Genomic DNA, 21,193 nt, shown 5'->3' with positions numbered 1-21,193 from the left:
TCATCTGAGTCTGTGAGGAGATGTATGTCCTGTAAAAATAGCAAAATTGACAATAAAGCTGACTCTAAGAGCACGTGAGAATTACTGTAAAAGATGAATGAGTTTATCAGGGCTGCAACTAACACTTGCTTTCATTGTGGATGACCTTGTCGATTATTTATTAATTTCATCGATCAGTTGTAGAAAATGGTGAAAAATATATTCAGTTTACTGTCAAAGAGAAAGAGAAAATATTCACATTTAAGAAGCTGGAATCAAAGAACTGGGACTATTTTCTTTAAAATGTTCCTCTGACTAGTTAATTGAATAGTATAGAATAGCTGGTGATGAATTTTCCAGTTCACAGTGCAGCTCTATAGTGAAATGACCCTCATGAGCTGTGTGCAGCAGTCCCACCAGCCACACAGTGCATGTCTAGGCATGCGAAACAACACAGGGCTAAGAGCAGCCTGTTATTAAGTCAACATCAAACCCCTGGGCTGTCTGCACAGAACAAAAGAGATTTACAGCAGCTGGAGCAGCTGCAGCACAGACACATGTTAAAAATAAAGCCAGCTGAATTTTCTGTGACGTTCATGTATGAAAAGCGGTTTTTAAGGAAAACTTGTGCGACAAGAAACTCTGAAAACAAACAAACAAACAAACAAACAAAAACCCTACAGAATTCCGTGGGACTGACTGATGCGACACCCAAGCTGAGTAAAAGTGGAACAAACTCGTTCCAGCCGACTTACCCGGGTTAGATCTACTCGCACTTCTAAACCGGGAGAGAGAGAGACACGGAGACAGCGAGTTATCCAGATGTCAGAATGAGCTTCCCGTCTTCTCCAGATGCGGACTCCTGCAGCCGCAAGCCTGCTCTGTGTCAGTGTGGGCTGGGGGGCTGTACACTGCAGCGGTGACTCCACATCCTGTCCAGGAACTCTGCACTTCCCATTCCACGAATCCCAAAGAGAGAGCTGGAGAGGAACAGGCCCCGCTGGCGGCTCCGGGATGCCCCGGCGCTGAACCCTGACGCGGGGGTCATAAAGCAGTCCGGGGGCTCGGTCAGCCAAGGGACGCGGAGGGTCAAAGAGGCTTGGCATGGCAGTTTATCAGAGGAAGAAAGGAAGCCAACACTGAGAGGTGTGAAACAAGTAACTCCTGCATCACCGTTTACCGTTAAAGGTACTGAAGACCACATGATGGCAGCAGGTGACTTCTCTTTGAGGTCAGTCACCTTGAGAGAAAACAAGATAATCACCAAAACAAGACATCTGCTGCAGTTTAGATATTATGACTGAAGTGAAGCTTCATGCCACTTTGCTTTGTGACTGGAGAAAAAATAGATATGCATAAAGAAAATACTCTTGGAGACAGATGTAAGTTGTATGAGCCGTGGGGATCATTCTGTACTTATTGTCTGCACTCTAATAAACACCTTCAGGCCAGAGGGGGCAGAGGTGCTGAGATCCTGCACTTCAGTGTAAGTGGGAATACCAGGGTGTACAAATACTCTGTTACAGGTTAAAGTCCTGCCTTCAAAATGTATGTGACAAGTGTATCCATAGAGTACTCAGGATGGCCCTGTGCAGAATAATGATGATCACTATTAGTCATTAGTCAAAGGTACACCTCACTTTCTACTTTGCTTTGTGAATTTCACCAAGGGATCAATAAAGTCCATAATATTGTCCATTATATATTGTATTATTAATATTAACCTGCAAAGTAACCAGTAACTAAAAGTATCAAATGAGTGTAAAAACTAGAATATTTCCCCCTGAAATATAGTGCAGTAGAAATATATGTAACTTTCCATCACTGCTTCAGGGTCATTCTCAGTCTTCAGGGAGTGAGTGAACCAAGTGACAAAATCTTCAGCTGGGACTGTCCTTTAGAAAGTTTAAGGTCATAAAAAGGTCTTGAGTGAATATGCCACATCACAGGGCTTTGCCATCTCTGTATCTGTGAAGCCATTAACGTCATCTTGGAATCATTATCTCAGGTCAAAAACATACTGTATGTCTTCTGTGTGTTCCTAATGCATGGAAAGAAATGGGAAAGCAAGCCTTCGTGTTTTCTGCTCCAGGAGCCACTTGGAATAGTCTGCAGAAAATGAATCTGATATATTGAGGGGAAGTCAAGGCTATTGTAAACTCTTTAAACGAGTCTGTTCTTATAAAACTTTTAGTATTATTATCTGGTTTTAGTGTTGTCTTATCTGTCGTTTGTTTTATCGTCCTGACCAGGTCGCCTAAACTGTACTAATTTGTTGTCAGTTAACTAGAGGACATCTGGTCCTCTGCTGCTTATAACCAGTGAGCAGCTCTGCTGGATGATGTTAGTGCCTTCCTCAAGGGCAACTCAATAGACTTTGTTATTTAGGTGATTGTGTTACCATTCCCATTTCCTGTCCAGATGTTGTGCATTGAAACATTATTTGGACTCTGTTTCTAACATGTATTTTTTGCCAAAAATGTGTCAATCAGGGATTACATTTTGGCATTTGCAGGATGCTCATCCAGAGAGATGCACACTGAACAGCAGTGGAAGCTTCATTGTACATCAGTAAAGTTACAGCAAACCAAACCCAAGTGTAGAGAATAATCTGTTTATAACATGCTAAAAAAAAACTAATTTATTTTGTGCCTGTGGCGGTGACTTTGAAAATGTCTGCAGTCCTTTATATGCAGAGGAGTAGTGTAAATAATGAAAAACCCCATGTCAGTACATAATATAATGAGAAGGGAAGGAAGGTTTTAATTGTTTTTCTCCTTGGAAACCTTTAGAATTCTTCTTCTGATGTTTCTTCTCTCCACCAGGATGGAGGCACTCATACTGATGCTAGATGCTGGTTGTTTCAAAAAAGCACAAACTTATTAGGGCCTTGCTTTTAAGAATAAACTTTATTAAGCTTTGCCTCATGAAGCAAAATAGAACTTTAATAAAATACTTTCATACTTCAGAACATTTTGTATCAAGATTTTCAGGAAACGGGTTGCAGAGAGCCATAAAGAGGCTGAGTGAAATAAATACTACTAATAATAATAATCTATGCTTGCAAGAACCTGCTATTTTCACAACGCATTAAAACATGACAGAAACTGGCACGGGAAAAGCAGAAACATTCAAATGCAACAAAAGTGACTCGAAAACAACAGACTGACGGCGACTAGTTCATGCATTCAGTTTAAGGCAAAGTTATTCATTAAGCTGCACCCCACAACATCAATATCAACAGAGGAATTTCATTTTTACCTTGATTGTCGCTGTGATTGAATAAATAAATAAATAAATACTATACAACAACTCAAACAGGCTCAATAAGTACACAGGACAAAAGAAAGCATAAACATACTTCATACTATATCTATTGATCAATCGGATAATATAATAATATGACATGAATGAGGTCAGGTGCTGATAGATCATTTGTGCTTCACTTGGCAGCAGCCTGATAAGAGAAAGTCTGGAATTTGACATGTTCAACAGGCTACCTCTGTCTTACCTCAGCTCAGTAAAATTATCATTCTTTCATTTTACCAGTCAGGCCTCCAAGGACCTCTTCAGGCTGACCTTTCTAAAGTTGCTGCCACAGTGTCCAATGGGATATACACATGAAAGTGATGGGACCTGCACTGAAGTGTGTGCGTAAAACATCATGAGTTTTCAGAATCATTCTCTGCTGGAAAGTTGACCTCCATCCCGAAGGAGCGCAGGCAGCAAAAAGGTCTGTGATAGAGTTTTGAATGGTACAGCTGCAGCGGCACTTGGCCGACAACCACTGGTGTTGTGCTATCCGTGAATGTTCAGTTAGCACCACTAGAAGGGTGTGTCCATCTGGCTGCCCTTTGCAGCAGGTGACACCACGCCATAGCTGCGCTCCTGCCACCTCAGCCACTGCATGTGGACCTCTTTCTGGACCTGGCAAATATACACACAACAAATGCAGTTTTTGGCTGATTGCAAACGGTAAGATGATGCTGTTAAAACTCATATACCACATATTTTTGTTTAATAATTAGTTTATGATAAAACTACGTTGATTTGCTTTCTTGTCAAGAGTTGAATGAGAAAATCAATTCCAATATGAAGCCGCAGCCATTAGCTTGCTGTCTTAGCTCAGCACAAAGACTGGGGTTTAGAGCTAACCTGGTTCTGTTTAACAGGATCAAAATCTGCCAACTAGCACCTCTAAATATGTTTCATATGGTTTAATCTGCACAAAAATCAACGTGTTTGAACAAGAATTTGCTGTACTATGGGAGATAATGTGCAGGACTATTTCTTAGGTGGATCTGTTTCAACCTGTTCCCAGTTTTTATGCTAAGCTAGGCTAAATGGCTGCTAGCTGTAGTCATATTTAACTGAGTACCAAGAGTGTGGTATCAGTCTTCTCATCTAATTCTCTGCAAAAACAAAAAACCTGAACAGTAAATCATGTGATCCCCTTGCAGAGATGAGTCATTTTATCACCTAAGGTACTTATTCTGTGTATTAGTATGTATTAGTGACATTTTTGAAGCATTAAAAATAATTTCCCCTGCCATCACACAATATTCATCGATAAACAACTGTAATTTTTTAATCAGTTTTTTCATCTGCAGATGAGGATGTGATAAAAGATATATTAGAGTGTTACCCCATGTGGCCCTAAAGCACCAAACAGATGAACACAGATTGTGAGTTACTGTGTCCTGAGTATTATACACAGACTGGTGTCGCCCTCAGGCTGTGTGGGGTTGGCCTCACATTAGTCTTGGTGGTTATATAAGTGCTCGGGGTCCTTCCATTATGCAATGAGGGGAAGAGAAGTGTCAAATTATCTTCCATTTTAAGGCCTGACAACTCGAAACCTCACTCCTCACTGGCACATGATCTGGGTACACAGGTTCATTATGCAACAGAGAGACATAAATTATCTGTGTGATTTGTTCAGTGTGTTGGAAGCAGTAAATGCTTGAGGGTGGCGTGGCTTGTACTGACCTCTTGATTGAGAAAGCAATAGAGAATTGCAACAAGAAGCCCCTGTAGGAGAGACAGTTTTAGCTGTTAACATTTAGGAGCAGTACACATCATTAAAAGGTTGCTCATGTGAAGACAGCTTAAATGTCAGACACAAGTGAAAGCTCATAGGCTGAAGAATGAGAAATAAAAATAGGTCAGTCCATTATATTGGGCTCACACAGGCAGCAAACGAGAGTCAATAATGACTGGTTTGACTTCATATCTCAACGATACACTGCTAAAAGTCATGTATACACTGTGAGGAGGCTGTAAACTGTGCTGCCCCTCCTTTCATCTTTACAATGAAACATGCAGAATAAAATTTATCTTTCTTGTTTCATCTCTTTCGTAAACAAAGCTTGTGTTACAGCTTTTTAGGCCTTTTTCTTACTAGTAAACTCCATGCTTGTTTCACACTGCTGGGCCTTATTTGTTTGAATAAAGCAGAGCAGGAACTGAATGCAGTTTGGGGAGCTGGCTGGCAAACAGCTCGTGCCACATGTGACATAAAAGCCATTTGGCCTTTCTGTGGTTACATGTGTTTGGCAGATGCAAGCACTGAACCAAACTTGCACTCTCAGCAACACAGCACTGCTGAGCCATTTTCCACTAACTAACTTCTTTGTTGTAAACTTTTTTTCAAGCATATAATTGATGTTTAACACCAAACAGAAATTCTGTATTTCATCTGCTTCTCAAATGAAATGCTTTCAGCAGTGTCTTCAGTCATGCTATCTGTGTGGCTCTATGGCAATGTCAATTTGTTTATTCTGTCACCCTCTTTGGTCCAGATATAAATATCTCCATGACATTTTGTTCAGACATTCATGTCCCACTCACGATGAATTGTATTCACTTTATTGATCCCCTGATTTTTCCTCTAGCATCATCATCACATCATAAAATGTCATTTTAAGACTAAATACTTGCAAAACTAATGACACTGCCATCCGTCTCATCAGCCTTTTCATTCAGTTAGCAAATGCTTGCATGCTAACATACTAAACAATGAACATGGCAGCCATTATATCTCCTAAATATCAGCATTTCATTGTGAGCCTGTTAACATGCTGATGTTAGCATGTAGCGCAAAGTCCTGCTCTGCATATAAGTACAGCCTCACGTCATGTGCTTAGAAGAGAATTTCAACCTGAAATTACCATGAAAGTCTTATTAAACACATTTGTGAATACAACTTCCAGAAGTGCATGGAATATGAATAAATGTGCAGAATGCAAAGCAAATCCAATTACAGAAATGCCTTTCAATTCTAGACAAGTGAGTGAGTAATCTATTCATGATAATGTCTAAATTAGATGCACTTATTTGCTTCTCGTGTTCAGACAGACAGACAATTTCTTTTCGAAAAGATAAGTGGTATAAAGCATTGCAAAGCAGCACAACACAATAGGAAATGAGAAAAAAAAACACGCAACATATTTCAGTTTCTAAATATACTGGTACAGTCAACCAAACTATTTGAATTACTGAAAGGATCCTACTAAATCTATTTTATATCTTTTAATCGTATTTATTTATTGTCCTTTTGTTAAATTGTTTATTTTTGTGAGATTATATTGTCATGTCATCATATTGTCATGTTCTGTGTATTATTCTCCTGTATTAATAAAAAAAAGAAAAAGAAAAAAACATGAGTTTATTACAGGATACTGTACAATAACTACTCTAGAGAGAGATCATATTCTGGCATTGGGTTAGAGTGTGTGTGTGTGTGTGTGTGTGTGTGTGTGTGTGTGTGTGTGTGTGTGTGTGTACTTTCCGGGTACTTAAGCATGTTCAATACATTGCTGTCAGAATATTGAGTGTCGATAGGTGTGTGTTTGTACCTGGAAGGATCCCATACACAGCTCGATACAGAGGCGCAGGTTAACATTGAAGTAGTCGGGCAGAAAATTGAAGAACATGTAGTGAGTACCAAACAAAGGGATGAGGAGGAGGGTGGACTTAGTCAGGCGTCTGTTGCACAGAAGGAAAGAAACAAGATGCAGGAGGATAAGCTACCTCAGGGAGCTGTTGATAGTGCAAGGCTTATCTGAATGCTGCCCCAGATAGCATCATGCATGAAGACACACCAATCATCACATGTCAGTCAAGAGTGTGTGCGTCAGTCTGCACACAGCTTTTGTTTATGCGTGGAAAGGTAGTAGCCGGTGCATGAGTCAAAGTGAGGATATTAAAATGTAAGTGCAGAGGTAATGTTTTCTATGCGTAGAGGAACATATCAATCTAGCTGGTGCAATTAAGTCAAGCATCACTTAACTTACCTTTGGTATGTCTTTTATAAGATCCGGATATGCGTGATGTCCCTGAACACTTTCAGCCAATTAGTGAGCCTAGTTCAATTAGAAATTCTAATGAGCCTCTTGTGGGAGGGTAGACGTGGCCAGACTGACTAGTTCTGTGGTGACTGAAAACATTACACATTTACACATTGCACACTGTGGTATATCAACAGTATCTTTCCCTACGTCAAAGTGTCGACTTCAGAGTAAAAAATGATGAAAAAGTATTTGAAAATATGAAAACGATGAAGGAGAAATTTGATAAAAGCATGAACTTCTTCAGGTATTTCTGCATTTTAAACGCACTAACGAGTAAAGCCGGGGATCACTGCTGAGTTCAGCCCCTCACACTGTGTCTGCAGCTAAAAGATTACCTGTACTGAGAGGAGTTATTGAACTGGATCAGCCGAGGATTGAGCTTCTGTATCAGGATTCTGATTATGTTCATGAAGAGCATAAAATTTATCTGTTGATAGAAAATCAAGAATTCAAAATGAAGAAAAACATCCAGCTTTTAATGGAATAATGCCTACACAGGTACTCTAACAAACGCCGCTTACAATGTGATCATTGAATGTCATGGCAAGAATACGGACAGCCAAGTGTGTAACTCATTAGGACTGGTGTGAGGGCACTCTATTCTGAGGTGCACAAATAAGCTTTTTCAAATAACCATCTCTCAAAGGAAAGCAAACAAATCATCTCCAATCTGTAATTTGCTAAGTGCATTATTAACATGTCAATCATTCAGCACAATGGGAGCACTCACCGCTATAGACACAACAATTGGTCCCTTGATGATCCACCAATAGGGCGAGTCTTCGTTGATGTCCCAGCATCTATGTAGGATGACATTTAGAGATGTGCGCTTCAGTCAGTCTGCAGGAGTTTTTTTAGGGTGTGATGATGAGTTCAACTGACCATAGAGAGAAAAAATTCTATAACAATAACCATAAACAAACAGTAGCGAGTACAAAGTGAGCGTATGAACAAGTTACACCTTTGTTTACAAGGGTAGGTTCATCAAAAAACTAGACTGTATATCATAAAATCATTTGAGGAAAGTGCCACAGTTCTACACTGTGGATGTAACTGCTGCAGTCCTCACTGTGCCTCTGACTGCAACGTTGGTCATTAAATCTGTGCAGCAGTGTGCTGTAAATGTATATAAGACATAAATGTGCTTGTGGAGATGGAAGCGATAATGGAAGTTTATACACACTCTGTGTCCTCAAAGTACACCCTGGATCCAATCCACAGGACGATGAAGAGCACAGGTACACCTGTGGAAAGGTGGAAAACCAAAACTTAGGTCAGTGAGACATGATCAATAAAATCATAATTAGATAATTGAGAGTCAGTTTTTCTAATATCTGCATTGACCTGTTTAGAAATAACTCAAAGTAAATGGATGCTTTGTGCAGTGCACATCTAAAGTCTGCATCAATCTCCTGCCTTCCTACCACTGGGACAAATTCCTCTATATTCACTGTAGCTGGCAAGTTAAGTAGCTGTGACCCCTTTCATTTAATCATAAACAAGTTCTTAGGAAATTAACTTGGGCATTTTTTAGAAGAAACATTCAACCCACAGACGTAATCTAATACATTAGCAGTGACTGCCACAGGGATGTAAACTTTAATTCAGTTTGTTTGGTAATTACAGCTGATGCCACTGAGCCAGGGAGAGCTTCTGGCTGTACTGCAATAATGAGTCGGGGATGCTGGTGGATGGCAGTCTGTCTGCTTCTTGTTGTCCCTGAAGACAGCTGTGAATCTCCTTTGAAACACAGAACTGTAACAAGTGTCAAACTCTTCAGCTCAATAGGTTTGATTTCAGTCAACTGAAGTTGGAGGATGACGCATCCGTCGGTGTGTTTCAGTTTTAAAAACTCACACAAGGATGAGAGCGGCACTGCGTTTGAAATCAAAAAAATACACGCAATTTGGAGGTAGTTAAAGGTTAATTCTGTGGTCCTATGGAGACACAGAGTAAATGTCAAAATGTTAAACTTTAAAACTGCAAAGTCTGACGTTCATAATACACAGGCCCAAGAGATAGCAGGACATCTGTGGGGAACATTACATAACACCTAATATCTGCATAGCAAGGTGAATAGTTCCACACAAATCACACAGTGCGAGTACATGTGCACTCCAAGAAGAATAACCGTGTCTGAAGCATCAGATCATAGGCACAGTGATAAAAAGAAACGCATCTATTTTCTCAGATCAAAAAGAAGAAACTCATTCTGCACATAATGCTCTGGCTGCATGAAGCCAGAATAAACAGCAGTGCACAACAGAAACACAAACCAGTGTGAGTGCCCTTGCATACTTTTCAGGTAATTTGATAAGCTATACTGTCTGAGTTTAACATGTCACATAACGGTCAGATTAAACTTTTGTTATCCAACTTTTTCTCTGCCACTAATTTAGTGTAGAACTCAGCCTGAGCCAACATATATTTGATACAGAGATGAAAACCCAAGTATCTGTACAACAGAAATGATCCAGTCAGCATCTATTACCCAATAATGTGTTAAAATGTGAGATACCTCATATTGGAACCAAACTCTGGAGCTCAACATAACAAATGTTGGAGAAACTGCATGTCAAGGTTTCTCACCCCATCCCAGCAGGCTGAAGCCCCAGAGGCACCGACGACTGTGATAGAAGGACGAAAGCAGCAGGGAATTGAGGTAGAGCGCCTCCACCAGGAGCCAGAAAAAATTGGCCATTACACAGTAGTGACAGAAGACCACAGAAGCCTTACAGGCAAACTGGACAAAAAAAAAAAAAAAAAACACAGGAAGGAAATGAAGGACATCATCCTCAGGAGGGATGAGAGTGAGAGAAGAGGTGCACAAGCAATATGCGATGAGAACAATGCATAAATGTGAGAACAGGGAAATCTGCCCTCAGGTAGATTTTAATACAACCAAGAGCCTCCTGTCCTCAGTGTCACTGCCTTACTGAAGAGAGGGTGCAGTGGTTGGTGTCGTCACTTGAGAACAGGGTAGCGTCCTTTACGAACACCGCTACAGCTTTCAGGATAAATGTGATGAAGAGCTGGGTGTGAATGCAGTTCCTGGCACAACGCAGCCTCCTGTTGAATAAATCAGGTAACACACACATAGTGAAATGTACTGCAGTGCTGTCAGATTCACAAAAAATATCAAGTCCAAATGGTTTGACTATTCGGCCAGATAGTCAAAATAAATTCTGCTTCACATCCAGCACACTACATTGTTACACCTCAACTAAGTCCATGTTTTTTGACTGGCATTTGGCACCTTATGACAGTTTGAGGCCAAAAGATGCAAAAGAAAAAAATGCACAGGCAAGCCAAACAAATTAGCAGGAAAGTATAAGAAAAAAAGAGAAAATAGAGATGTTGACTAGCTGACTTTTTGAACTTTGGACAGAGCCTGGCTTGCTGTTTGTGTCTTTATGCTAAGCTAAGCTAATCATCTGCTGGCTCTTGCTTCATATTTAGCATGCGTACATGAGTGGTGTCAATCTTCTCTTGTAACTCTTGATAATAAAGCGCAACCTTTCCTTTTAAGAAACTACACTAGGACATAAATGTATTAACGTCGTGTACAGTGTGAGTTGTATCACATTTCAAACACAGCCATTATTAAAAGATTTTCATCAAACTCAGGACTAATTTTTTTGTTTACAGCTGCAGTAATTTTGTTGTGATTACTATCTTGGCTCTCTGTGGTGAATGAATTGGCCTTAAATGCACTGCTTACTGATGAAAAATGCAATAAAACTCTGTCTGTGTTTTCTCTGGCCAGCCGGAACTTATTTCTAAGTAATCTGCTCCTACCTGAAGAGCAGCAGGATCAACACAGCAACAGCCAGCACCACCAGAGAGATGCTGTAGCCGATGGTGTATATCAGCTTCACTGTGGCAAAGTACGTCTGCTCTGTCTGAAAGCAAGATGAGAAAGACCGTTCTGTAGGGTTTCGAAAATGCTGTCAGGCTTCAAAATGAACGTAATGTCTTAGAATGAGACCAAACTGCAGATGAGCTCAAGACTCAACTGCACTGAAGGTATGACTGCGACATAGCTGCAAGAAAGCTCTCTATGTTTTGAGTCTAGTGGCAGCATGACTGGACAAAACAGGCTGCTGAATCCGGCTAAAAAAGTACACAAAAAAACAGCTTAATTACAGAAACATGAGAACTTGTAATTAGTGACTTTCCACCCCTGCTATTGGAAGACTTAAAAGCTCTTTTTAAACTCAAGATAAAAGACGTTCTGTATAGCACCAAAAGTAGTTTTATCCTCATAAACACTGTTTGGTACGATTAAGCGCAATTCTCTCTTTGTGAAACGAGGTAATTTCAGCTATTACCTGATGGGTGACATTTGATTCACTTAGTGCCTTGCAAAAATATTTTCACCTGAGGCACTTTTATGTTTGAATAGATTTTATTTTCTACTGTGCTACTGCTTTTACTGCTATTTTACTCAAATCTCAAATACAGTTTCTGATTCCCCAGTCCGACATCCTCATCTGCATCTCCCCAGCAACTCTCACCTCAGGAATGTCATCATCCACACTGCAGGCGATGTGGTACGGGGGTGAAGCTCTGGACCAGCCTGAACTGGTGCAGTTACGGCTCACCGAACCTTAAAAGGTGAAAGGATATGAAATCAAGAAGGTAACCATGAAGGGATAATCTGCAGGTTAGATTCCCTAACACATCAAGAGATAGTGACATAAAATGTTTGGGATCACATTGTTGGCTGATTGGTTTGATGTTCTCTGATGGCTTTAGAGATTCATTGACTTTTCTTCTATTGCCACCAGCAGGTTAAGTTTTCACTTTTCCTGTGAAATATCTCAACACAAATTTTTGTACAGACATTCATGGCTCTCAGAAGATTTATCCTAATAATGATGGTGATCCCTTTCATCTCTTGCGCCACCATGAGGTCGATATTTATTGTGTGTGTGTGTGTGTGTGTGTGCGTTCATGCCACCCCCAGTGCTGCCACTGGGGCCACCCCAGAAAATCTTAAAAGCCATTAACATGGGAATCTTTTGCATCTCTTCCATCCATCCAGTATTACATTAACGCAGCATTAGCGTTTAGCTCAAAGTGCCACTTAGCCTAAGTAGCCTACAGCCTCACAGTGCCGTTCACATGACTGTAGACTCTTATTTAGAAGCTGTTAAATATCCACACAGAGACATAATGCAAACGTACTGTTTGGTTGGTCATTTTGTAAAACATTTATATGGCTTTTACTGTCTGTGCACACTCAAAACCTGCTAATACTTGTATAGTCTCCTGAGTACTGAGAGTCTACTTCATAAAACATGAATGACTGAGCAAATAAATAAACAAACAAACACTTCATGGAATCATCAGGATCAAAAACACCCTTTGCTTTCCTTAGAGCAACAATTTAACTTAATTTTGACCCCGTGGTGAGCATGCTGCTCTCATCATCACCTCAGCCTGAACAGCCCACTCGCCTCCCCTTTCACCATGTGATCCTTCAGTCACCTGTGTTGTTTCTGAAGAGGGAGAAGACCGCAGGACAAGCTCTATGGACCACTTCCCCAACGACTGCATGAGGCCAACAGACCACTGCGTCCCAGAATGGTCGACAACCTTTTCAGAGGAGGTTTAGGAGGAGAGAGGCGGTTAAAAAAAGCGTAAGTATGTGTCTATCGAGGTAGTTAATCAGAAGAGAGATCCCATGAACACACATTTATATGCTTACGCTGCCACCTGAAATGCACACAGTTTAAATATATACTCATGGAGGTACAGTAGAGGTAAATGGAGTGTATCATGCCCAATATCGCCAACAACATTCTTCAAAGCCATAACATCCGCCTCTGTGTAAATTGTATTAAGGAAAGAATAGGAAAGTACTCCAGATCCCCAACCGAGACCTTTATCTTGAGCTAGATTACACACATAAATCCTTATGTAACTATCCTTAATGGTCTCCTCTGCTGATGCATCACACTGATGGATCACCCAGTGCGTTTTCATCCCGCAGTTGGGACGCCATCAAGAATCCGCCCTGACAACGGATGATGCTCCGTGAAGCATTCATTCCAGCTTAGGCTCTTGTACTTAATGTGAACATTTGCAGTATATTTCACGTCACAACTACAGCGACGCCACTGCTGCGGGGTGATTTTGAAATGAAAAACACACCTTCTGTGCTTCTGTTGGCCCGCTCTGCGATGTACTGAAGGCAGTTACGCTCCTCTTTCTCCAGCTGAAATATGAACTCGCATTCAGGGTGCAGTCTCGACAAAGCCTAGAGGTCGGAAGGAAGGAAAGAAGGAAAGAAGGGATGCTCTATTAGATATATATACAGACATTCAAGCAGAGGACACTCAGGCCGTAATTACATGAAAAAGGCATTTCATGTGTCTGGAAAAAAATGCATGTCAGTTTTTAAAGGGCAGTGACTCATTTAGCCTCTCACCGTTAGCAGGTGGCCACTAAAAACAGTAACCTTTTGGTAAAACACACCTATCTGTTATTGCCATTAAGCAAAATGATCTTTCACTGTAGCACACTCACAGGGGAAGCTTGGACAATTCGTTAAATGAGTTTGTCCCTAAGGACACAGATGATTGTCTTTCCCTACAACAGCTCTACCGTCCATCCATTTAGAGCCGCTCAGAGATTCTTCTGTTCGTCTTGCCCTGCTCATCCCTCCGTTTCCTGGTGTCAAATAAAACAGAATAACTGGATTTGCATTTGACAGACTGAAGCAAAAAAGAACATCTTGTTGCTGAGGAAAAAAAGGACGGATGTAAGGTGGATGTTGGAGGGTAACATGGGAAGAGGGTGGACGAGGGAAGTATATACTCAGAGGAAAGGACTGTCATGGCTCTGTGGTAATTATCCTCAAACCTCAAAACTGTGAGCACACTGTGATAATAAACCTGGTTCTCGGTCTGTGCCTGTGAATAGCTGCTACATAAAAGAGGTTATAAAGAGGTAATAAGGTCATATAATACAACTTCAGCGAGAATGCACAAACATTCTTGTGCTCCGCCAGGACAGAATGTGCTTCTGAGCACTGCGGCGAACACACCAGATTATGATGGGTATTAATAAAGAGAGTTGTAGAGAAATAATGAGGGCTATGTTTTGTTCATTGTCTGAAGGAAGCATGTCCAGTACAGGTGAGGAAACATTAGCATAAGTACAAAAAATGACAGTAAAAGTGATACATTTCTTTTATTATATGAATATACTCTAAAAACCAAAGATCCCAACTACGTTTCAATCGTGCTATAAAGCAGATCATATTTCCGTACTTACTGAGGAGGTTGGTGGTGGTTAAGTGGAGTTTGAATGGGCTAAATTGCTCTGGGTTAATTTCAAGTGCCATTTATTTTTATTTCATGCTGCTGGTGAACTTAAGTGGTCCTGAATGTAAAGGTCAGAGCAGCAGGCTTGGTCTTCTTTTGTTAGCTTTAACAACACACCGCAACAGGGTGGGTTTCTGCTAAAATGTCCTCCGGGATCCTGAAGTACAGTATCTGTCTGCTTCCTTTTCAGTTAGCGACATATTTCTGGCATCATATCAGCCCTTAATTATTTATCTTCCGGATTTATGAAACACATGTCGGAAAAGATTCATTTATGTAAATTACTGTAGCCCCAAGTTCATTGTTAGACTTTAATGATGCCGTTACTGACTGGAAAGAGACATAGCACTTTGATTTCTGGTGCAAAGAGATAGTTACTTTTTCAGTTTAAGCACAAGCTCTTTGTTCAAGTCTCCGCATGGCCCTTGAAGACATCAGTTATAGTGGCTCGGAAGTGAAAGGCACAATGCATTGTCAGCAGGAATGAGAGAAGTATGTGTTAAAAAGAAGAGAAGGGCACATTCAGACAAAAACAAGACAAAAGGAGGTTCTTACACGCAGCCATGTAATCATGATGCACCTCCATTTTCAAAATTACTTGAAATTTTGAGAACGTTTTTGGAGTTTGTTTTTTCCGATGCTGAGTAATTGTGAGGTTGCTATTTGGGTCTCTTCTTTGCTTCTGGAAGACGCATATTTAATAAAACACAGAGGGCAACACAACAAGTCGCAAACACAGTCCTAATAAAGCCACCTCTGTTACTGATATCACATACTCTTTTGTCTTTGATTCGTCTCGGTTCCATCTCATTTGGAAACACCTGAGGGAAAACAAGCACGACCGCACTCTTAATGAAAAGAAGCTTCAGATGCTAAATTCCTCTGGGACCACAAACGCTCCCCCTGGAGAACTGCGGTTTCTCCCAGTCACCGGAGTGTCATCCAATAGGATGCGCCACTTGTGTGTTATAAACAATTCCATTAGAAAGATCTATCATTTCTCTGAGGGGGGACACAGCAACATGTGCGCCTGTGCAAACCCACCTGGAGCCATTTCATGAAATTATGGGACTGAATACGCCTTGCATAGATACAGATTTTAATTACCATAATGCTGTGCATTGATTTGAAAAACTCAGGGGTGAAGCGTCATACGTGAAAGGCAAAGTCAAAATCACACTGAAAATTGCATGTAATGGCTGTGGCGAATGGCAAATTGTACAGATTTAAATTTTGAATCATAAAAGTAACCTAAAAGAAAATGATGAAGGGGATTAATGACGATAAAAACAGATAAATTCAGACTTAGATTTAAACATTCATTTCTTTGAGTGGAGACGCACTCATAAATAGGCCTTTGAAGTGTCAGTCATACATGTAGGTAAGATATTTCGAAAAGATGTTTGGCAGGTGGCTCTTACAAGAAACAGTCTGCCTTTGAGATTCTCTTTAAAAGCAAAGCCAGAGCGTTTGAAGGATTTGAACCCAAGATGCTGTGTATCCAATCAGAACTTCATCAGGATATGTCTGAAAAATAGATAGCTGTAGGAGAAATTGGTTTGGACATGAACTCTTCATTTCTGTGTCTCCAGTGCAATCACTCACTTTGGCCCTTTGCCCTCACTTTGTATCTTAACTGTCAACTTGTTTGCCATCTCTCTCTCTCTCTCTTACACACACACACACACACACACACACACACACACACACACACACATAATGGGATTCTTAGAAAAAAACCCACTGTGTTTGTGCAGAGTAACAAACCACTTCAGTAACCACGTCAAAAACACCAACAGGATAAACACAATACAAAAAACTGTCTGGAACTGAACCACAATCCTCCTGACAACAATAGTTTCCCCATTTTCTTGAAGCAAATAGGATCAAATGTGGAGACTCTCAGCACCACCTCTCCCTCCATCAGTGAGGAATGGACATGTTGGAAGCAACCTGAGCAAAATCGCTGCCAGGCCTCTTTGTTCCTAATGCAATGCTAATAATCTAATGAGGGGTTATTGTGTAATTTAGGAAGCAATTACTGCTCTTCCTGTTCAAAGGCAGGCGAGTGATGCATGCAAAAATAGTTTACATTGCCTCCTGCAGAGAAATTTGAATTCAGACAATCAGCGTTTGCAGGAAGTCTGCTTCAAGGTGGGAATGCAGATCTAGTGGTGTATTCTTGACCTGCTAAACTGTGGTTGTGTTGTTATGATGGAACGAACACCGCCAGAGTTAGGACATTTAAATTTAAAGCAGAAAGACATATGGGTTCATGTTACCATAAAGACACCAGGCAAAAGCATCAGCTAAATGACAGACTGTACGTCAGATGGGGGACCACACATGGCTTACCTGTTTATATGCAAGGAGATGCTGTGAAGACATTTAATTCTACATAAGAATGAGGTGCAGCTGAGAGGAAGGGATCAGCGCTTTGAAAGGCAAGGAAAGACAAGCAAAGGCAGAGCTGAGAGTAGATGGTTAAGCACACCAAGGGTGCATGACGTGCTCATGCATTTCAACTGCATGATGGGATAAAGGGAGACACTATGGTGCAGAGGGACAGAGACTGGGAGATAAAGAGATGGAAGGGCTGCATAAGGTAAGTCTGGATAATATGAGCCATGAAACTAAATGCATTGCCAAAGGCCCCTTCAAACTGACAGGTTAGCTGTAAAAATGTTCTCTGAGAGGTGAAGCCCATTATCCACTAACTACCCAAAAAGGGGCCATTGGTTTAGGCTCACTTTGCAGATGTTGCCTTCTATTTCCAACCACGAATGAGGTGCACTTTTACACTGCTGCAGCGGTACTGTGGCACAGGATGAAACTAGGAAACCAGTCAATCAGAGAGAATGCACAAACACAGCCCGTCCCTGAAGTTCATATATTGAATTAATTGTTTGACACGTTGGGTAATAAACTGATGGCAGGCTTGAGGGACCGGAGGATGGTCGGTTCAAGTCCAGCATGGACCAGGCAACACAGAGTGTGGGCTGAAAGGTGGAGAGGTGTCTGTAGATCTCCAGTGAAAAAATGAACTTCCCCACTAGGTACTATTATTAAGACTGACACCACTCATATTTGTCAGCTAAATATGAAGCTGGAACCTGCAACTGGTTAGCTTAGCCTAGCATAAAGCCTGGAAACAGAAATTGCCTGGTTAGCCTGGGTTTGTCCAAAGCTAACATAGTCTGATTATTATCTAGAGCCTTCATGTTATATTTTGTTTCTTTAATCTAGTAAAAAAAAAGGGACAAATTTAGGTTGTATCAAACCACAACTTGTTGTTTAGCTAGCTGTTTCCTGCTGATTCCAGGGCTAGGCTAAGCTAACCGGCTGTTTAGCTTCACATTTAACGTACAGACATGAGTATGGTATTGATCTTCTCATCTAAAAGCAAAAAGGTGAACAATCATATCAAGGGACATAAAACTCTATAAAACAGTCCCTCTATGGTTGCTTTTGGGGTGAATCATGTTTAGCTCACGAGAGTAAGATGCATATTTGGACATTATTAATTTTCTACCACACAGCCAGTAGAGATGACCAGATCATTTCCATCTCTCCTTTTCTTTTGTTTTTTTCTCTCAGGGTTAGGGTTAGCTTAAAGTGCAAAATTTCAACCATGTGTGTGCATTCAAAAGAGACTGTACTATTGGTGTTGTTTGTAGTGAGTGTGTTTCCCTTTGAAACACGCGTGTGTGTTTTACGGCAGTTCATTATGATTCTCTGCGGTTCTGAGCAGTGAAAGAGAAAAGAATGAAGTGGGACGCAGAGATGAGTGTCTGCCCTGTTCCCATTCTCTCTCTACCACGCTGATCATCATACCACCTGTTTGCCTGCTTCTCATATTTCTATTCCATTATGGAAATTACCAAGGTGGCGAATGATAATAACCCTATAAAGCTGTTGATAAAAAAAAAAACCTTGTTGTGTGTGTCGGCGTGTGAATGCGCATACATGCCCAAGCTTTGCTTGTCGTGCTTCTTCACAGTTGATTGGCCAAGACAAATTGCGCAAATGGTGTAGACAGAAAATAAAGTGGTTATAACAGCAAATAAAAGTCATCCAGTCATGTTTGTTTTTCTTCGTTCAGTGAAGTGGATTCATGATAACATATTCCCATTTGTGTGTGTGGAGATGTATTAGTCATGTTGTGGGGGCTTAAATCTGTTTACACAGTCACACTGTGGGGACCTTGTCCTTATGGGGACAAAATGCAAGTCCCCATAATGTAAACCAGTAAATTCTAGGATGAAGACTCGGGTTTAGGTTAAGGTCAGATTAAGGTTATGACTTGGCAAGTAGTGGTTATGGTGATGGTTTGGGTAAGTCTCCAGGAAATTAATTGAAGGTGGAAGTTTATGTGTGTGTGTGTGTGTGTGTGTGTGTGTGTGTGTGTGTGTGTGTGTGTGCGTGTGTGGTAGTCTGATAGAAAATATTCAAATTTTTCATGGATTTCAATCAAATAACTCTAACATTTCTTTTGCTAATTCTCAGAAATACATACATTTTCCAATATTTGCCACATGCCAGCTATCTAACCTCACACACTTCACACACAGCTCACCTTTACTACCAGACTCTCTTTTACACACAAAACCTACACTCATCCTCACACACAGACAGACCCATTTCCAAAATGCAAATTACTGAATACAAAGTAATGATAAAATATTAGCCAATACACATCACAGTCGGTTACGGCTGCAAATAATATCATTTCTATCACAGATTACATTTTTCTTGATTAATCGGTAAATCTATAAAATGCATTAGTTTCCCAGAGCACACTCAAAGCTCTTGTTTTATCAGACCAACAGTCCAAAACTTAAAGCTTTTCGGTTTAAAGGAGCTCTAAGAAAACCAGTCAAAACTCAAATTTGGACCCAGTGAATTCTGGGCTTTTTGGCCACATGTTCATGTATTTACATATGCTTACACTACATATGCACATACTGTATGGTGTATATTCAGCACACACGCCCACCAAACTGATTTTAAACACACCCACAGCCCCTGTTTGGGGCTGCACTGCTGAACATTTAAGACGCAATAAATAAATATGAACATCTGTTTCAGTTGTGTGCATTTTTTTCTTGAACATTAGAAACGTGTTTATTCATCTCTCATAAATACTTGTAACAATTCTCTACGACATCTCTTCATTTTCTGCAAAAGAGAGCTTCAAGTTTTACACGTGGCAAAAAAGATTAATGTATCTCTTCTTTCTTTCTTTCTTTTCGCAAAGGTAAAGTTAAAGTAAATCACTCACAGTTGGAGCCAAACACAGAATGAGGAAAATCCCTCTGATGTGGAGACAGGACATGTTGTCGGGTCAGTGTCCTCCGCTCAGTCCAGCTTTCCTCAAACAGACTGCAAACACTCTCCTGCAGGACGGGATGCTGAACCCCTCTCTCTCCCCAGGTGTAGAACAACACATGTGAAGTACACGGCGATAAACATGTAGCACTTCCTGTGCATATTTTCAGAATAAAATCCAGAGGCGCAAACTATTGGCAAGAGGAAAAAAAAAAGCTGCACGGATTTTTAAAGCCATGCAAAGATCTGCCTCCAGCAACACGACAAAGGATCAAAATCTGATTGTGGGGAGACACAGACAAATGAAACACAATACATAAAACAAGGTGGAATTCAACACAATCCTCCTGTGAGTTGCTGGACAGAAAAAAAGTCTCCACATTTTTGTTAATGTAAGCAAGAACAGACGTGCACGCTCAGCATAGGCTTATTTTCTGACTTTTATTTTGAAGGGAACAGTCAGCTCCTGGTTTGGCCGGCGAGCTTTACAGCTGAGGATGCTCTTACTGTTGGTGTTCCTCCAGATTCATCCCTGCGCTTGCCTGAGCCTGACCGTGTCGCCAAACACACACACACACACACACACACACACACACACACACACACACACACACACACACACACACACACAAAATCTGATGTTGTGTACAGAGTTGGAAAGCAGTGACAGGTGAAATACTGAGATATGAGTCTCAGAGCAGGCTCTGATGGTTTTGTTCGCTTTTTCGTTCATCCTTTTCTGATTGCCCATTTGATTAAGTTATACATCCTACAATCTGTCGATTTTGTTTATTTGTTTATTTATTTATTTGTTTATTTATTTATTTAAAAGCCATTCTAAAGCTTTTGAGCCAATTGTATGATAGTACAATTATTATTGGACAATTACATGAAAAAGACATCAGGTCACATGAGACCTAACACTTCAAGTAATGACTGTTTTCATCATGACTAAATCTGAATTTTCTTGATTTTTTCCATAAAACATCATCAGCAAATAGTGAAAAATGTCCATCACATCTTTTTGAATGATCAGCAGTTACCGGATACCCGAAAAACAGCAAATCTTTACATTTGAGAAACTGAGACCATCAAATATTTAGCATTTTTACCATAAAGCCAACTGGGGGAAAAAACTCGCAGATTAATCATCTCTCAATCAACTAATTAATTAATCAGCTAATTGCTTTAGCTCTGATT

The 21,193-nt window shown here is 40.5% G+C and overlaps 1 protein-coding gene across 1 annotated transcript; it reads right to left on the bottom strand.

The window, feature by feature from the left end:
• Positions 1-2,877: 2,877 nt before the first annotated feature.
• ghrhrl (growth hormone releasing hormone receptor, like) lies at positions 2,878-20,076 on the bottom strand. The gene is made up of 13 exons (XM_076726781.1): positions 19,947-20,076; positions 13,491-13,596; positions 12,825-12,932; positions 11,849-11,940; positions 11,130-11,233; positions 10,268-10,400; positions 9,921-10,074; positions 8,515-8,575; positions 8,062-8,131; positions 7,667-7,758; positions 6,837-6,966; positions 4,969-5,010; positions 2,878-3,906 (listed from the first exon to the last, which is right to left on the bottom strand). Exons 1-13 carry the CDS (start codon positions 19,998-20,000, stop codon positions 3,805-3,807), a joined length of 1,248 nt encoding a protein of 415 aa, XP_076582896.1. The 5' UTR covers positions 20,001-20,076; the 3' UTR covers positions 2,878-3,804.
• Between the last annotated feature and the right edge of the window lie 1,117 nt (positions 20,077-21,193).

Source organism: Chaetodon auriga, chromosome 3, assembly GCF_051107435.1.
Source record: "Chaetodon auriga isolate fChaAug3 chromosome 3, fChaAug3.hap1, whole genome shotgun sequence".
Lineage (NCBI taxonomy): Eukaryota > Metazoa > Chordata > Actinopteri > Chaetodontiformes > Chaetodontidae > Chaetodon > Chaetodon auriga.
This window is presented reverse-complemented; position numbering and strand designations above follow the sequence as displayed.